We start from the raw sequence: 14,990 nt of genomic DNA on the forward strand, positions 1-14,990 counted from the left end.
ACAGAAGAATAATCTATGTAATTTTCTCCACGTGCAGAACTGTAGATCTGAATACAGCATGACAGCATACTCATGTGGGCATTGTGCAACTTCCTTCCTCAGTAAGGCACTTAAGCACTTAAACATTAGTGTTTGTCATAGGTAAGTACATTGCAGAAGAGCTTTTTCAGCAATAAGAATAAAGAAGGTGAATAACTTCTTTGATTCTTTTAATTCTAGCGTGCCAAACCTAAATAGTAAACGAAACATTCATGAAAGATTTATGACTTACGAAATTAGTATCTTCTTATATTTCAGTGAGTGAAACTTCACCAGCGCCACCCGCTAAATGACAGGCAGGATGATATTGTGGTATGCTTCATCTTGAACCACCCAGCCTTCAGACGCTCTCCTGTATATCCAGCACCTGCAGCAGCCCTGTGAAACACCACAATGACTAAACAGGACAAGTCGACAGAAGGAAATGGTAATTGCAAAAATAATTATGCAACTTTAGCACATATCCATTTTCTGCATGTAGCTCAACAATGTGAAAATTCTGTTTTCTTTTACTTCTTTTTAATATAAAATCTTGTTGGTCACACTTCATTATCTTTTGTTCAGAAATGTGTTTTATTTGGAAGTTGATTAGTTGTAGTATAGTAGTGTGGCTTTCCATTGATTAGTAAATCAAAAGATTGTGACTGCAGTTGTGTTACTTGTCTTACACTTACATGTAGTTTGCAGGAAATACTAAGAAAACAGTGTTACTTTGTGGCTTCTGTAAGGTGGATAAAAAAATGCCTCTTTTTCTTACTGCTTTCCATATTTATTATGAAATGTCAAACATTTTTCATAGTAAGATTAACAGTATTTCTATATTAATACTACACTGTTCTGGATCTAAGAAATGTTTTTTGTAGGATAATAATGCCTAGTGGCTTATTCTGGGGATGTGCAACTCAAGTCTAATATGGGAAGAATTTTCAGTTCTCATGAGCAGAGCTACTCTTTCTAAAGCAAAGATCTCTATTGTATGCAACAAGCACGGTGTTTCTTGTCTTCAGCATGGGAGAAAATTGCCAGGGACCTTATTCTTTAGGTCTTGCTAAGTACCAGGGCTGCTACTACTAGACAAGGCTTCCTAGATATTTAATCTATAACTGTAACGCTCAATATTAATAAAATATGCTATACTTCAATAGAAAACACCAGAAGGGACTGCTGAGAATTTTGACAGAATATAACAAGCAGTTAATTTTAAAAGTCCATCTTATTTGATTTCCATTTATTGTCTGAGATCCTTTTTCTCTGCCTCATTTTTTTTTTTTCTACAACACCCTTTACTGACCAGTTTAATTTTCAAGCAGTATATGTTAATGGAACTAATTTTAACACAAGAGAATCACAGAATTTAGTGTAACATAAGCAAAATACTTAATGGCTACAAAAGAATTTTTATCTCCATAAGAAACCTTATAGGCATGACCATAGAACATGCACATTTTTATAACCATTTATAATGAACAAATTCTAAGACTAACAAGGTTCTAAATTTGTCATTAATATCTGCATTTTGCTTGAAAATACCTGATTGCATTGACTTGTATTGTGATTTGGTGATTTTATTATTAATTTGAATTATAGAGGATATTATTCCCATGGCAAGCCAATACTGCACACTTTTTATCTGGAGAAGGTAAAGATTTTGGTTGCTGAATCATGAGCACTCTTTGACACTTCTTTTTTCTCCCATGAAAATTTATCTTGTATATATAATTTACAGTAAAACCTAACAATGACAGTTATGTGTGTATTTGGAGATGAGATCATGCGAGTAAGCTTAGGACTGCATTATGATTTCAGAACATTTGAAAAGCTGAACCTCCATTACAAGTACTGTGAGACACTTCCAGAATGTAGTTCTCCGTCCACTTCTAACTTAAAAAGTCCAAGGGCTGGAGCTATATAGCACAGAGTTCAGAAGACAATCTACTTGCAGTTTCTTTACAGGAGATTTTGTATCATCACTGCTGACAGTCCTGAGGAATATTCTTGCAACAGTTTCAAATAACGCATTTTTGCTTCTTGGTATCTTTGTCTCTAGTGAAACCCTTTTTGGATTGGTGATTCTTCTTGTTTCACAGCATGTCTGCTGCAAAGTCTAAGATAGTAGGAGATGTATGGTTTATTATGACGAGTTCATGAATGTGAATTCACTGTTCCTGGCATCTCATACAGGAAAGGACAACCTAGGTCAAAAATCTTCAGAGTGAGTTTTCAAAAAGGAGCAGTTGGAAAGTGCCTATTACCCTCTAAATACAGGAAAAAGGATATGTGGCCAGGTCTAGTTATCAGCCTTAAAAGACCTTTCTTCTCTTGATATAGTTAAAAATATAATTGACTTCCTATCCACTAAGAACCCTTCACTTTTAACTTGAATATAAACTCTTTTCTCCATATATGTAAGTGTTCTTCCCATTTTAACAGCATTATAAGTGAATGACAATGAGCTAAACACATCCCATTTCAGAAATGGAAAAGGCCAGATTGGTATGGTTTAGTGCAGTCTTAGTCTTCTCAAGGTGCACTGAACACAAAAGTCTGATCCTAATTCTTGCAGTAAAGCTTGCAACAAAAATGGGAAATTGCCAACCACTGCCCCATTGTGTGATGAAGACCAAGTGCAAGTGCTGTGTCTTGTTGTTTCACTGCAGTGACCACGGTGCCCTGCAAGCTGCTCAGCTCTCTAGCCTTGGATGAGGAGAAGCACCTCAACGTTAGACCTTTGAGGGCTAGGTAGGAAAACACAGCTATATCCACAGGGATGATGTAAGGTACAGAGGCCTGGAAACTTTTACACATTTTCCTGGAGGGAGTGAAATAGTGAGGGACTTCTCACTGAATGGTTTTCCCCCTCTACATTTTGTAGGATTTATAACAGTAATATCAGATTTTAGAATCCTTGCACTGAAATCATGCAATAAACAACTTGTTTATCCCTGAGGGGAGGATTAGCCTAGAAGAAGTCCTGACCCTCAAACTGAGAGACAGCTACCAAACCTTGCCATGTGTAAGTACAGCCCAGAATGAAGCTGGGAAGAAAGAGGAGAGTGCAATCAGATGATGTATGCTCTGCTAGCTACAGTGTCAACATGACCTATGCAAGCTCAGTCTCTGACCTTTCAGTAAGAAACCAGTAATTTTTTCTTACCAATGGAGAAGATATGAGTTCTTTACGGATGTGAATTAAATGGATTTAATTTGTTCTCTGTGATCTTCAGCTGTATTTTTCAAATATTGATTTCAAACATTTAAAATATTAGGTGGGCAGATTTTCTTTACTGCAGAGAGGGAAAACCCATTGCCCCAGACACAATTTCTGGAAATGATTCAGGCGTATAGTCCTGTAGGGCAGAGCATTGTACATTAAGACCAGTAAGTCTCCAAGACCTTGGTGTCCTTATGCCATTGAAGCATAAAATTCTATCTACTTTGGTATTTATGATATGCCAATTTAGATGGAAAAAAACAAACAATATATTAACCAGTTTGTGTGCAACTGAATAATAATTATTATTTTACTTTATAAATTTATAGCTATTGCTGGTCAGGATACATTTTTTTGAGTTGTGTGATTTTTATGTTTGTTCATTGGAAGTAGAATTTGTGACCCTCACTGGGAAAAACAGAGGAAAAATAAAGCATGGTCTGAAATACTGAGTGTTATGGTTGCTCTATAAATATAATTTTTATTTGAGGTTTCTATGTTTCAAGCTCTCTTATTTTATGTGCAAGGCAAACCAAGGTCTGGAAAGACACTAAGAGGATAGGGTCTCTTGTGCTAAGGTCAAAAATCTTACATGTTGAAGCCTTCACTAATTCACTTTTCCAATATCACTTTTCTGTGATATCTTGATGTATTATTTCTGGTGTATTTCACAGGCGTTACTTCCAGTGATATTTATTGTTAAAGGACTGTTGTGAGATAATCTCGTATATCCTAGATTAGAAAGAATAATATGGAAATGTATATAAATATATGGAACTGAGTGTTACATAACAGTACCCTTTTTGACTAGTAATTGCCAGGCATTTATTGTCTAATACAATTTTTCATTTCTGACATTTCCTCCTGTTGAAGGCTTAGTTTATTATCTCTAAGTTGATGCCTTTCCAGCACTTAAAGTACATGGTCCAGTTCAGAGGAAAATACAGTAGTTCCTTAAAAGGCTCTGTTGGCAGATGATCCATTTCATTGGCTTGACAGTTAATTAAGTAGAAATTTATTTTTATATCATATACAAAAAGTCAGACATAATTTTTTATATACAGGTTACTTTGCATTCCACTGAATTTTTTTGTAGTAACAAAATGCAGAATTGCTTAGCAGCAGTCAGCTTTACACAGTAGTAGTGGGAGCACAGATATTGCAAGAGTGGGCCATATTCTATGAGTTACTTTCAAGAATTATTATTCCTCTCACAGTGAAAGACCCATGAAACTATGACAGTATAGAATAAGGTAAAAAAAATCCAAAGCATGGAATCTGGGTAATAGCTTCTGAGAGAAGATGTAAAACCAACTCGGGAAATCAAGGTAAGGGTAAAACTATTCTTATGATCTGCTAAATAGACACCTGATAGAACAAATGCTACAATGTTAAGCATTTTTTTTCTGCCCTTAGTTTCCTAAGCAGCCAACATGTCAGTGTTTGGAGCCCTCTCCCTGAGCTGTCTGATATTCTGCCTTGTGTCTGTGACTTGCAGGTTGGTCTAAGCCCATATTCAGGACACCTTCTCTAAGTCTTATAGTCTTATTTATGGCTATAGTCTAAATAAGACTTCGGGTAAAACGATAGCTTACTTAGATTACATTATCACTGCCCTTAATCTAGAAAGATGAGAAAGTTTCTCTTAAACTACTTGGAAAACTTAAACTATTGGATTTCCTAGACTAAAAGGAGTTATGGACTATATCTTCAAATATATTTAATGATACATATGCAAATATATAGTTATTAGGACAAGATGATGTATCCTGGAAGGTGTAGCAGTTGAGCTTTTGCTCTGGGTCAGACTAACTCAAATTAGCTGAGTCAAAGGCTGCTATTAGCCCTATGAATATTAACACTGTGAAGATAAGAGGTTCTATCATGCCTTTACTGGAAAAATTGGTTATTCTAGACAGTGCTTTTGTGACACTTAGTTGTTTTTACAGGAGGATTCATTGAACTTTTGATAAGTGGGACCATATGATCTGTTTAAAATTCCTAGTATTAATTTACAAATTTCTCATATAGTGAGGATTTTTCTCATATAGTGAGAATAATAATAATAATAACAACATTAATGTTTATTTTCCTCCTATTACTTAAATGCCCAGGCAACTATCAACACAGGTCTTTCAATAGTAAGTACAAAACAATCAGACACAAAAGTTATTAATGCAGCTTGTCTGAAATGCAAATTGCCAGGGGTAGCTGACATGTGGGTGCGGTGTGGAGTGGCTATGTAGCTTACATGAGCCCATACATATATGTGGTTCAGCACATTTCTCAGGGGTGACAAAGCTCTTCCATTCCCTCTCCTCAGGGGTTTTTTTCTCTTCTAAACTGCACCAACTGCTATCACTGCTGTGACCATCGATAACTTTTAATTCTACCTCGAGCTTCAGCAAAATGTTCTCTGCATGCACCTGTGATGAGAAAGAGGTCTCTTTTTTTGTAGATGTACCAGAATGAGAAGGGCACACCTCTAACAATCTTCATATTAACACACTTTGTCTACATTTGAGGTTCAGATTGGAGATACAATTTTAGATCTTTGCAGACATAGATTTTGAAGGTGCACTAGTTCTTGCTGGGCATGTCTTTAATACCCATTTCTAGATGACAGTCCCATGTAATCACTGGTCATGCTTTCTAGGTTTTGTTTTATGGCAATATCTATTTCTGTTTGATTTCAGGCTTTTTCCTTATTTTTCAAAAATTGTTCTTTATCGCTCATGCTCCTGATAATTCAGATGAAGAAAAACCCATGAATTTCTGAACACACAGAACTTAATATTCAGATACACTCAGTGTTTTCAGTGCTTTTTCCAGGGAGTCTGAAATCTGTAAATTAGATTTTTATCTCAAACTTTCAGTGTAGAGAATTTTCTATCCTTAATTTTAATTAAACAGATTCCAGCAGCTATCTTCCACCTTGTTTAAGTCTCTGTGTCTCACAATCCCTTGTCACTGTCATTGCTATGTCTATATGTCGTCAACTCAAGCTTGGTAGACTTCACTGCTGATGCATGTTTCAGTCTATATGAGTTTTATGGCCCCATCAGACTGCTCTGAGGCAAATCTCTAACAAGTAAAGTGCTTTCCTTGGAATTTCTGTTTGGCCAGAAGGGATCAGCCACAACATTTGTTTTGATAAGAGACAGTGCCTTACTGTTGCATGTGAAGTATCTCTTTAGAGGTGTTTGTTTTCATCTTCACAAGCTTTCAGTAGCAGCACAATGGTCTTTATCAAAGGAGATCCTGTTACTGTCAGCAGCAGAAGGCATGTGTCCAGGCAGAACAAAGGGGCACTTATTTTCACATTCCAATGATAATATCAAATGACAATATTTTTTCATAATCTTAAAAATTGTGGTGCAGACACTGTAGAAGTATAGAAAGTGTTAATTACAATTAGATAGCTTTGTGTAGGGAAGTTAGACTCAGTTTTGATATGCCAGTTAAATTCTGGCTAATAACACTTTGCCTGTTACTACACATAGTGAAAGAAGACCCTGGATTCCTTGTTGTTTGCAGCCTGACATTCCCTTCATTTTACTCCTTTTCTTTGATACTAGGCAAAGTCAAGAAGTTAGCCACAGCAGTCCCTAAATAAATCAATTTGTGTATAAATTTGCGATGAATTGGTAGTGGCTTAGTAAAATTTATAAAAGAAACTGGGCAACAAGGCAATGTGAAGAAAGAATATAAAGAAAAAATCAGAAATGTTACAGATGATTAAAAATGGAAGATACCTGCAGTTTGTTACCTAAAAAAAAATGCAACTGTAAGGATCAGCACCTATCACCTGTCCAAAGGGGAAACTGGACAACAAGGAACATACAGATTATACGGGAGTGGAACAACTACTAGCTACTTTTACTATTTCATGGTAATCTCTATCAGTCTTGTCATTAATTTCCTATTACCACCTATTTCTAAAAATACCACCAAAGTGTCTAAAGGGTTTAGCCACTCACAGAAGCTCAAAAATACCTGAAAAAGGCCCATTAGAACTTGGCTTCTCAGATATTGCTTCTGAAGAATCTTCCCTACGGAATATCAGTAGCAGTTTCAGAAGCAGTTTCACATTACTTACAAATTATGTGTTCACACCAATGTATTCAAAGAACACATTAATTAGATATCATGATGAATATAATACATATGAGAGTATTTTTATTATTTAGTTTATTTTCCATAAACCCATGATCACAGTTTCAAAGTGCACCAGGCAAATTAAGTGGATAATTTTCTGCTTATTAATAGTAGCACAGACATTGTCTCTAATTGAGCTTATCGAGAATGTTTGAGAACGAAAAATTAAGCAAGATGTTTCTAAAGATAAACACTACAATCTTCTTAAAATAGACTATCCCTCTAAAGCCTTTAATGTTAAAAACATCTCATGTGGTAGAGTGGTTGAATAGAACTTTTATGGGGTAGAGCATACAAGTGAGCTGGAACAAGTTTTGTCCCTGTGTTTAGAGATTTGGCTGCTGGAACTGAGAGTAGGTCTGCTCTTTCTCAGGGATTTGCACTCTTCAGGTGTGCTGCAGGTCTGGAGCTTCATGCCCTCCAGTCAAATCAGAAAATGACTCTTTTAGTATTTTTTTAATTTCAGCAAGTTATTTATCTCTCATGTTTATGAAAATCTCAGAGAATTATATAAGAAGTATTTCCATCCTTGTTCTCCAAATTTTAGCATCCTTCTTTCCTATATATTGCTTCCATAGGTAAGAGTTCTTCCCAGTGTCCCTTTGAGGCATATTTATTTGAGTGCTGAAGGAAAGTGTGACTGTTTTTTCTGTCTTCATCTTACCTCTTGAAAACTGTTTGCCATGTTCCAAAAGGCTGGGTTCGTAAAATATTATAAGGAGCTACAAAACAGAACCTCTTTACCAATAATTTCTTGAAACCCCTGAATTCCTAATGATTGATCTATCCTTCACATCCACTGGCCTTCTTTTTTTTCATTTGACAGGTGGCAGTGATGACAATGAAGAAGGCAGTGCAATTGAGAATGAAGAAAATGCCAAAGGAACAGGTCAGTAACATGGATTACTTTGAGGGCAGACACAGATGCTTTCTGATTATTAGTAAGAAAGAAGGAGGAGGAAAGGTCTCCTTCTAACATATACTCTCCTCTAATGTGTTTGTATGTTTTTTAATCAATCACAGATAAAGGGAGGAAGAGAGCAACACCAAGAACCAGAAGAGAACATGCCAGAGGGAGAGACAGGCATGGTGATGAGGAAGATGAGGATGATGAAGATGGGATGAGGAGAGCTGGGCATCGCAGGCACAGAAGCCGTAGACGAGGACGAGCAGCTGGAAATGAGACCGGTGATTCTGATATGGAACCTGCAAAAGTCAGGAAGAATCAAGCAAATCAGAAATCCAAGGAAGATGACGAAGAAGATGAAGATGAGAAAGAGGGTAAAAGTGGGAAAGGTAAAAATGAGAAGAAAGGGGGCAAAAAGTCTGATAAAAAAGGGAAAAAAGAGAAGGCCAACAAGAAGAGAAAAGACAAAAAGAAATCAGGATCAGGGTAATTAAGTTTTTTTTTTTCCTTATAATAAAACCATAGTTATCTTACATAAAACTTGTTTTCACTTGTAGCTGTGAAATACCAAGAGTCAATATGACTACCTTACTTGTGACAGTCACATTGGAGCTGTACAGATATTCTTTGTCCTGCAATGAAGAAAAGATAGCTGAGTGAAATGGAAACTTTCCAGAAAGTAATATCTAGTTATATTCCAAGTATATGACCTGTTTTCTAGAGAAAGGGAATGAAAATGACAGAGGAGAAGAGAAAGTGGTAGAGGGAAGTTATAACATGTGAGATCTGCCCTGCTCTTTTCTTTCCGCAAAACTAAAATGCCCCGAACTCCAAGCTGATTACTTTCCAAGAAAGCCAAGTTTTATTTCCAGTAAAGAACTAAAATCTTGATGCTTCTCAGAAGATCACATTCTTGTTTCCCTGCCAGTTTTGAGCCCGCTCTTTAAATTTCAAGAACCTGGAACCAAAAACTAGAATGGCATTTTCCAATCTGTCTCCCACTCACTTCCTCTGAAATGTCACTTTTCAATTTTCCAAAGTACCTAATACAACCTGGGGTCTTTATAAGACTCCAGTGACAGGGAGCCCTTTAGAAAAACATTTATTTCTCTGCCATCCTAGCATTCTCTTGCTCCTTGTCCCTTCTTGTACTTCTGAAAGGAAGCAACTCCTGGGAGCCGTGTACAAGGGAGCAAATGGAGCTGTCTCAATGGAGAGGGAGAGAAACTCCCATTCCTCATTCAGTACTTGTTACAGCTGTTTTTGTTCCCAGAGGCATCACTGGAGAGCACAGAAGGACTAAAAAGAAAGAAAAAAACCCACTAAGATATACTGTTGTATTAGTTTGTCTGTGATCCCATTGCTATATCTTTCTACTTCATTTCCCTTCCCAATGAGAATGAGAAGGCTTAAAATCTTTCTTTCTGCTGGCTTTTCACTGTGCTGGCAATTATACTCCTGTGTGCAGTTTCCTGTACTCACAAAGCAACAGCCCTGACTGTGTAAACCTGTGTTCTTTGCTTATTTTTGTCTTCACTGTAAACATTTACCCAGTGTTAATTAAAAAAGACCACTGAAAATAGAAAATTGAACAAGGGCATAATGTTTTTCATTGTCTTCCAAAGTTCTTGATATTAAAATACATAATTTTGGACTACATAACTTGAAATTGCTGCCTGAACAAGACATTGATCTTAAAGTAGTAAGACTAACAACATTTGAGGAAAAACTGAAGACATTCTCAAAGATTACTCAAGAGTATTATATTTTTAGACTCACAGGAGCTTCTGAAAAGACTGCAGAATCATAAGAATATTTTAAAATATTTTCAAAAGGAAAAACAGGATAATGAAAGAATGAAGGATAGCAGGCTGGTGATCGGTTTGTCTGTGATTAAGATAAAGGGTTTGCAAAGCTTCAGAATGGAAAATAAGGTTGGTGGTATAGAACTATAGCCACTCTAGGAAGTCCAGGAGGACCTATAACAACAAATTCTCTCTAGAGTTTAGACATAGACCTTGATGATGCAGTTTTTTAATTGCCAAGGTGTTTCAGCATGAAATAGCAGGAAAAGAGCATAATCAGAAGTTGAGAAAGAAAACACAAGAAAAATTTCCCTAAAAGAAAAGTGGAACTATTTGACAGAGAAATAATATTGTATTTACCGCTGTCATGGTGGCTTTTGCTAAACTCTAGCAACATGGCCCATTTTGGTGAGATCACAATGCAAGACAATAGAATCTGCTGCAGTTGCCGTCTTCCCCCTCTGTACTTTTCATTTAAATCAGGAAAACCTCTTCATCCGCTACTTATTCTATAAAGGACATAAGGGAATCCTAGAAGAACTCTGCATTGATTTTCTGGTTTAGTTGTTTTGTTTTTTCAAAACTTAAATACCCTGCCCTTGGTTAATTTGTGGTAATGAGTTTCACAGGGTAATGCCATGGTTCAAGGAGTTGTTTCTTTGTTCATTTTAAATCTTCTGTTCTTTTATGTTAATGGTTGTTGATGAGGCTGACTGTTGCCTGTTATTGAGGGTATGAAGACAGCCTGCTATAGTGTTTATAATCATCAACCCCAAAATATCAATGATAAATTGCTCCTTTATTCTCACTGTGGAAGGTGGAGATGTTCATGGGTTAAAAAAATGGTTTAGTTCTTTACTCCCTTGTTTCATTTTGTCTGATTGATTTTAGAAACTCTATGCTGTCACATGGAAAAAAAAATAGGAAAGAGATCATATTCTTCCTACTGCTTAGCTCTATCTGTGAGTAAATTGACTTGTATTTAGTTCACTTGAGAGTATAAAACTTCTGTGAAAGCTTGGAGGTACATGGAAGATTAAGACACTACTTTTTTGTAACTGAATAGCATTAACTGTGAGGCAATGCTATGGACATTATCTGTGTAAATAGAATTTACACACACAAAAAAAAAAATTGAAAGAAAGATTTCAAATTTAGTCATATTTATTAAATTGTCATGCTATACCCTCAAAGTCATACCAGTCTTGTTGTGTAACGTCCTAGCTCAAAGAAAATATTTTCATCCTAATTTTTAATGCTATACACAGAAATAATGAGAAAAGTAGATTACATCCATAAAGAGGAGATGAAACTAAAACCAAAACAGAGATGTATATTAAGGTCATAAAACCAAACTAGAGGTTAACAGAATGAAGAAATTCATTGTGTGTTCAACTTGAAGAAGCACTTGATTTCAAGACCTCTACTGACTTAGATGTGTATTGAAATGGATCCAAGGAGGATGGGGTGTTTACATCGAGATATTTATTGACACTTGATGCTTTACATTAGCCTGCAGGTCACAGTGAACCCTTCTGGTCTTCAAATGTGTGAAAAAAACCTTTTATGAAAGGCTAAGACTTTTGGTTGCAGAAGACAGAATTTTGGTTTCCTGCCTTGAATAACATGGTGTTCCACCACTTGAGCTGAAGGAAAAGTCTGCTGTTACTCCACCAGGTTTGGTTGCATAGTGTAAACACATTAGAAAAATACTGCTTTCTTAAAGAAAGCCTGAAATTTGGATTTTTTATTATTTTTCTGGTTCCAAAGGAAAGTGCAGAATGGAAGATGAGACATGTTTGTAAAGACAAGCCAAGCAGTAGCTGGCAAAGTGCACAAAGCCTATATTATCCTGGCTTGACCTCTTGTGTTCTGTTAAGCTTCCTTTTCTCAGTTAGGTCACTGCATTAGCACAAAGCCATCATGTTTCCCACTCTTTCTCTGCAGCATTGTAAACCAGGAAATTCCAACTTTGCATAACCCAGCAATCTTCCATTAAAGGACACGTTTAATGCCAGGCACATCACTCCACTTAGTAAAATGGAGAACAGCTGATTGCAAAAATAGATTCTGAGCTCTCTCAAATCAGACTTTTAATCCTTCTGTTCTTCACGAAGACATGACTCTCTTTGCATTTTCCCTCAACATTTTATGCACAAATCACTCTGTTATCCTTTATCCATCTGACTTCAGTTTTCATACCATTCTCAACTTGCTCTTCACAATACTGGTGTGACAATAAATAGATGTGGTTCTCAGTAGCAATTTTTCTTTATGTATCTTCAAGTTTTCTGTTTTTTGTCATGTAATGCCCAACATGGTAAGACTGATGGGTACAACTCTCTAAGGTGACAGTCTATTCAGGGCCACAATGATGCTCAGAGGGTTGAAGTATCTCTCCTACAGGACAGGCTGAGAGAATTGGAATTGTTCAGCATAGTGAAGAGAAGGATCTGGGAAGATCTGCCTTAGGGCAGCTTATGAAAAAGAGGGAGAAAGACTTTTAATATGGCCAGACACTCACAGAACAAGGGGCAAAGGTTTTAAACTGAAAGAGAACACATTTATATTAGACTTTAGGAAGAAATTTTTACTCAGAGTGTGGTGCAGCACAGGATCAAGTTGCTCAGAGAAGCTGTGGATGACCCAAATCTGGGGAGTGTTCAAGGCCAGGTTGGATGGGGTCCTGAGCAACCTGATCTAGTGAATGGCATACTTGCATAAGGCAGAGAGGGTTGGAGAGAGAAGATTTTTTCCTTCCAACCCAAACAATTCTACGGCTCTATGATAGCATTTTAACCTTTAATAGCAGGGTGACCCACAGCTATGGAAGCTCCTTCCCTTTGCTAACTTCTGTGTGTCTGAAAGTTTTCAGCTCATCCCCTAATGTTTTGCTATAATTAAAATTTGTGAAGACCATAAGCATATGACCAGCAAGAAACTTGTATTTTTCTGTGTTTCAGATTTTGCCTTTATTTTGCCTTTACTTTCTTTCTTTATTTTGAATCCTGTAAGTATTCTTGCTGGTAAACTCTTGTGTCATTTATACCATTTAGATCCTAAAAAGACCTGTGTTATCTGTTTTGGTAGAAGAAAAGTTATATTTTTTAAATTATTCAGGAGATAGAATCTATACGTTAGGTAATGAATGATTCAGCTCTCACATCAGATCTTGGACATCAAACTATCAGAAAGGTGAAGTATGAGCAAAAGAGTCTGAAAACTACTTGCTTGATAAAGTCTCAATGAATTTTTCTCCAATCAAGCCAGAAACAATTAAAACCCCCCAAACAAATCTGCAGTACACTTTAAAGATTCATAAGACAAAGAAACAAGCAAGCAAATCAACAAAAGAAGCTAAAGAAAACACAAGAAGAACATACAGAAATGCATCAAACTGCTATCACCAAGAGATCACTCAGTGGTAGCTGCCACTGTCAGCCTTTTAAGCCAGAAAGTTGAAGTCTATTGATTTCCTTTCTATAATTTTCCTGTTCACTGGCAAAAAAAGAGGAAACACTTGTTGCTAATGAACTGCTACATGCCATTATACGAGATGCAAGATTAGTCACAGAAAAGGGTATCTATGCAGAGTTTAGGAAAGTGAATATCTTAATCAGCAAGTCTTTGGAAAGATGTATGGACATCAAACTGATATATGGACAATGATTTCAGATCACAGACACTACACACCTGGAGATGCCATTACAATTGCACCTCCTTTCCTAGTGTGCTTGCTGAAATATGGCTTTGAATTTTTTCCCAGTTATGAAATGTTATTGCCTTGGTAAGTGCATGGGTTGTTATTTGTCTCTCTACTGTGACATACTGAGGTGAAGGAGTTTGGTTTTATGGCTGCAATTACAGGATGCTCACTTGACCATAATGAGTTTGGTGGGACTCTTAGGAGGTTAATTACAGATGCAGAAAAAATAAGTGACTGTCAGATTTTACCCCGAGAGTGCTGTTCACTGTCCCCCAACTCTGCACTTTGTGTGCGGGCTTTGTCTTTCATGCTAAAATTAATAACAAGTCTAAAGGAAGTATGTCCTCCCTTCTGTGAAAGTGTGAAGGCATTAATCTAGCCTCAAAATTAACAAAAATTAGCACAAATTATGTTTTTCTGTCAAAACTTCTATCCTATCTGACTTTTGGTGATGTTTTTTGTTCTTGCTTTTGTTTGAAGCTCTGATTCTGAATCTGAGGAGGAGCCAATTACAGAGGAGGAGTTGGCCAAGCTGAAAGAAGAGGTAGAAGAAAAAAAGAAATTGATTGCCACACTACGAAACAAGCCATGGAAGATGAAAAAGAAGTTGTCTGTCCTGAAGTATGGTTTGATTTCCATAATGAATATCTGTGGTCCTGCTTTGCACTGTTTTTCTGAATTTCCACTTTAGTTCTACACTCACAAAATTAACTTCAGACCACCTCTAATCTCTCTTCCCTAGGAGTATGCTCACTGTAAGTGGAGATAAATGGAGTTGCAGATCACTGCTTTCTTGTCCCGGTGGAGCTGAAATCAAATATGGAAAAGCTAATATGGAAAGCTAATATATTTTCATTCTCAGAATTTCCATTACAACCCAGCACAAAATCTTCTCCTTTTCTTCAGTTAGGTTGATGTTGATGAATTCTCCCATTCGTGAGATTAATATCTCATTAATATCCCTCAGAAAAATGATGAAATTGCAGGATTACCTCAAAATTGTTAGAGAGAAAGGAGAGGATTTTTCTGTCTAATTTGACTTTAAAGAAAGAAAGAAAAAATGGTTTATAGAAACGCAAACTCTTTGGAAGCACAGCTTGTACTTTCATGCAATTTTATTTATGCCACATAGAAAACTGTATTTTTATATAACATTCCTATCAC

The 14,990-nt window shown here is 36.5% G+C and overlaps 1 protein-coding gene across 1 annotated transcript in view; it reads left to right on the top strand.

Moving 5' to 3' along the window:
- Positions 1-342: 342 nt before the first annotated feature.
- Positions 343-14,990, top strand: part of TMC1 (transmembrane channel like 1) — a 54,796-nt gene continuing 40,148 nt past the window's right edge. The window contains 4 exon segments of the mRNA XM_041422241.1: positions 343-466; positions 8,235-8,297; positions 8,432-8,801; positions 14,307-14,447. Coding sequence (XP_041278175.1) covers positions 433-466; positions 8,235-8,297; positions 8,432-8,801; positions 14,307-14,447 — 608 coding nt within the window. The 5' untranslated portion in view covers positions 343-432.

The sequence above is a fragment of the Onychostruthus taczanowskii genome, unplaced genomic scaffold (assembly GCF_017590055.1).
Source record: "Onychostruthus taczanowskii isolate IOZ18803 unplaced genomic scaffold, ASM1759005v1 scaffold72, whole genome shotgun sequence".
In the NCBI taxonomy this organism is placed as follows: Eukaryota; Metazoa; Chordata; class Aves; order Passeriformes; family Passeridae; genus Onychostruthus; species Onychostruthus taczanowskii.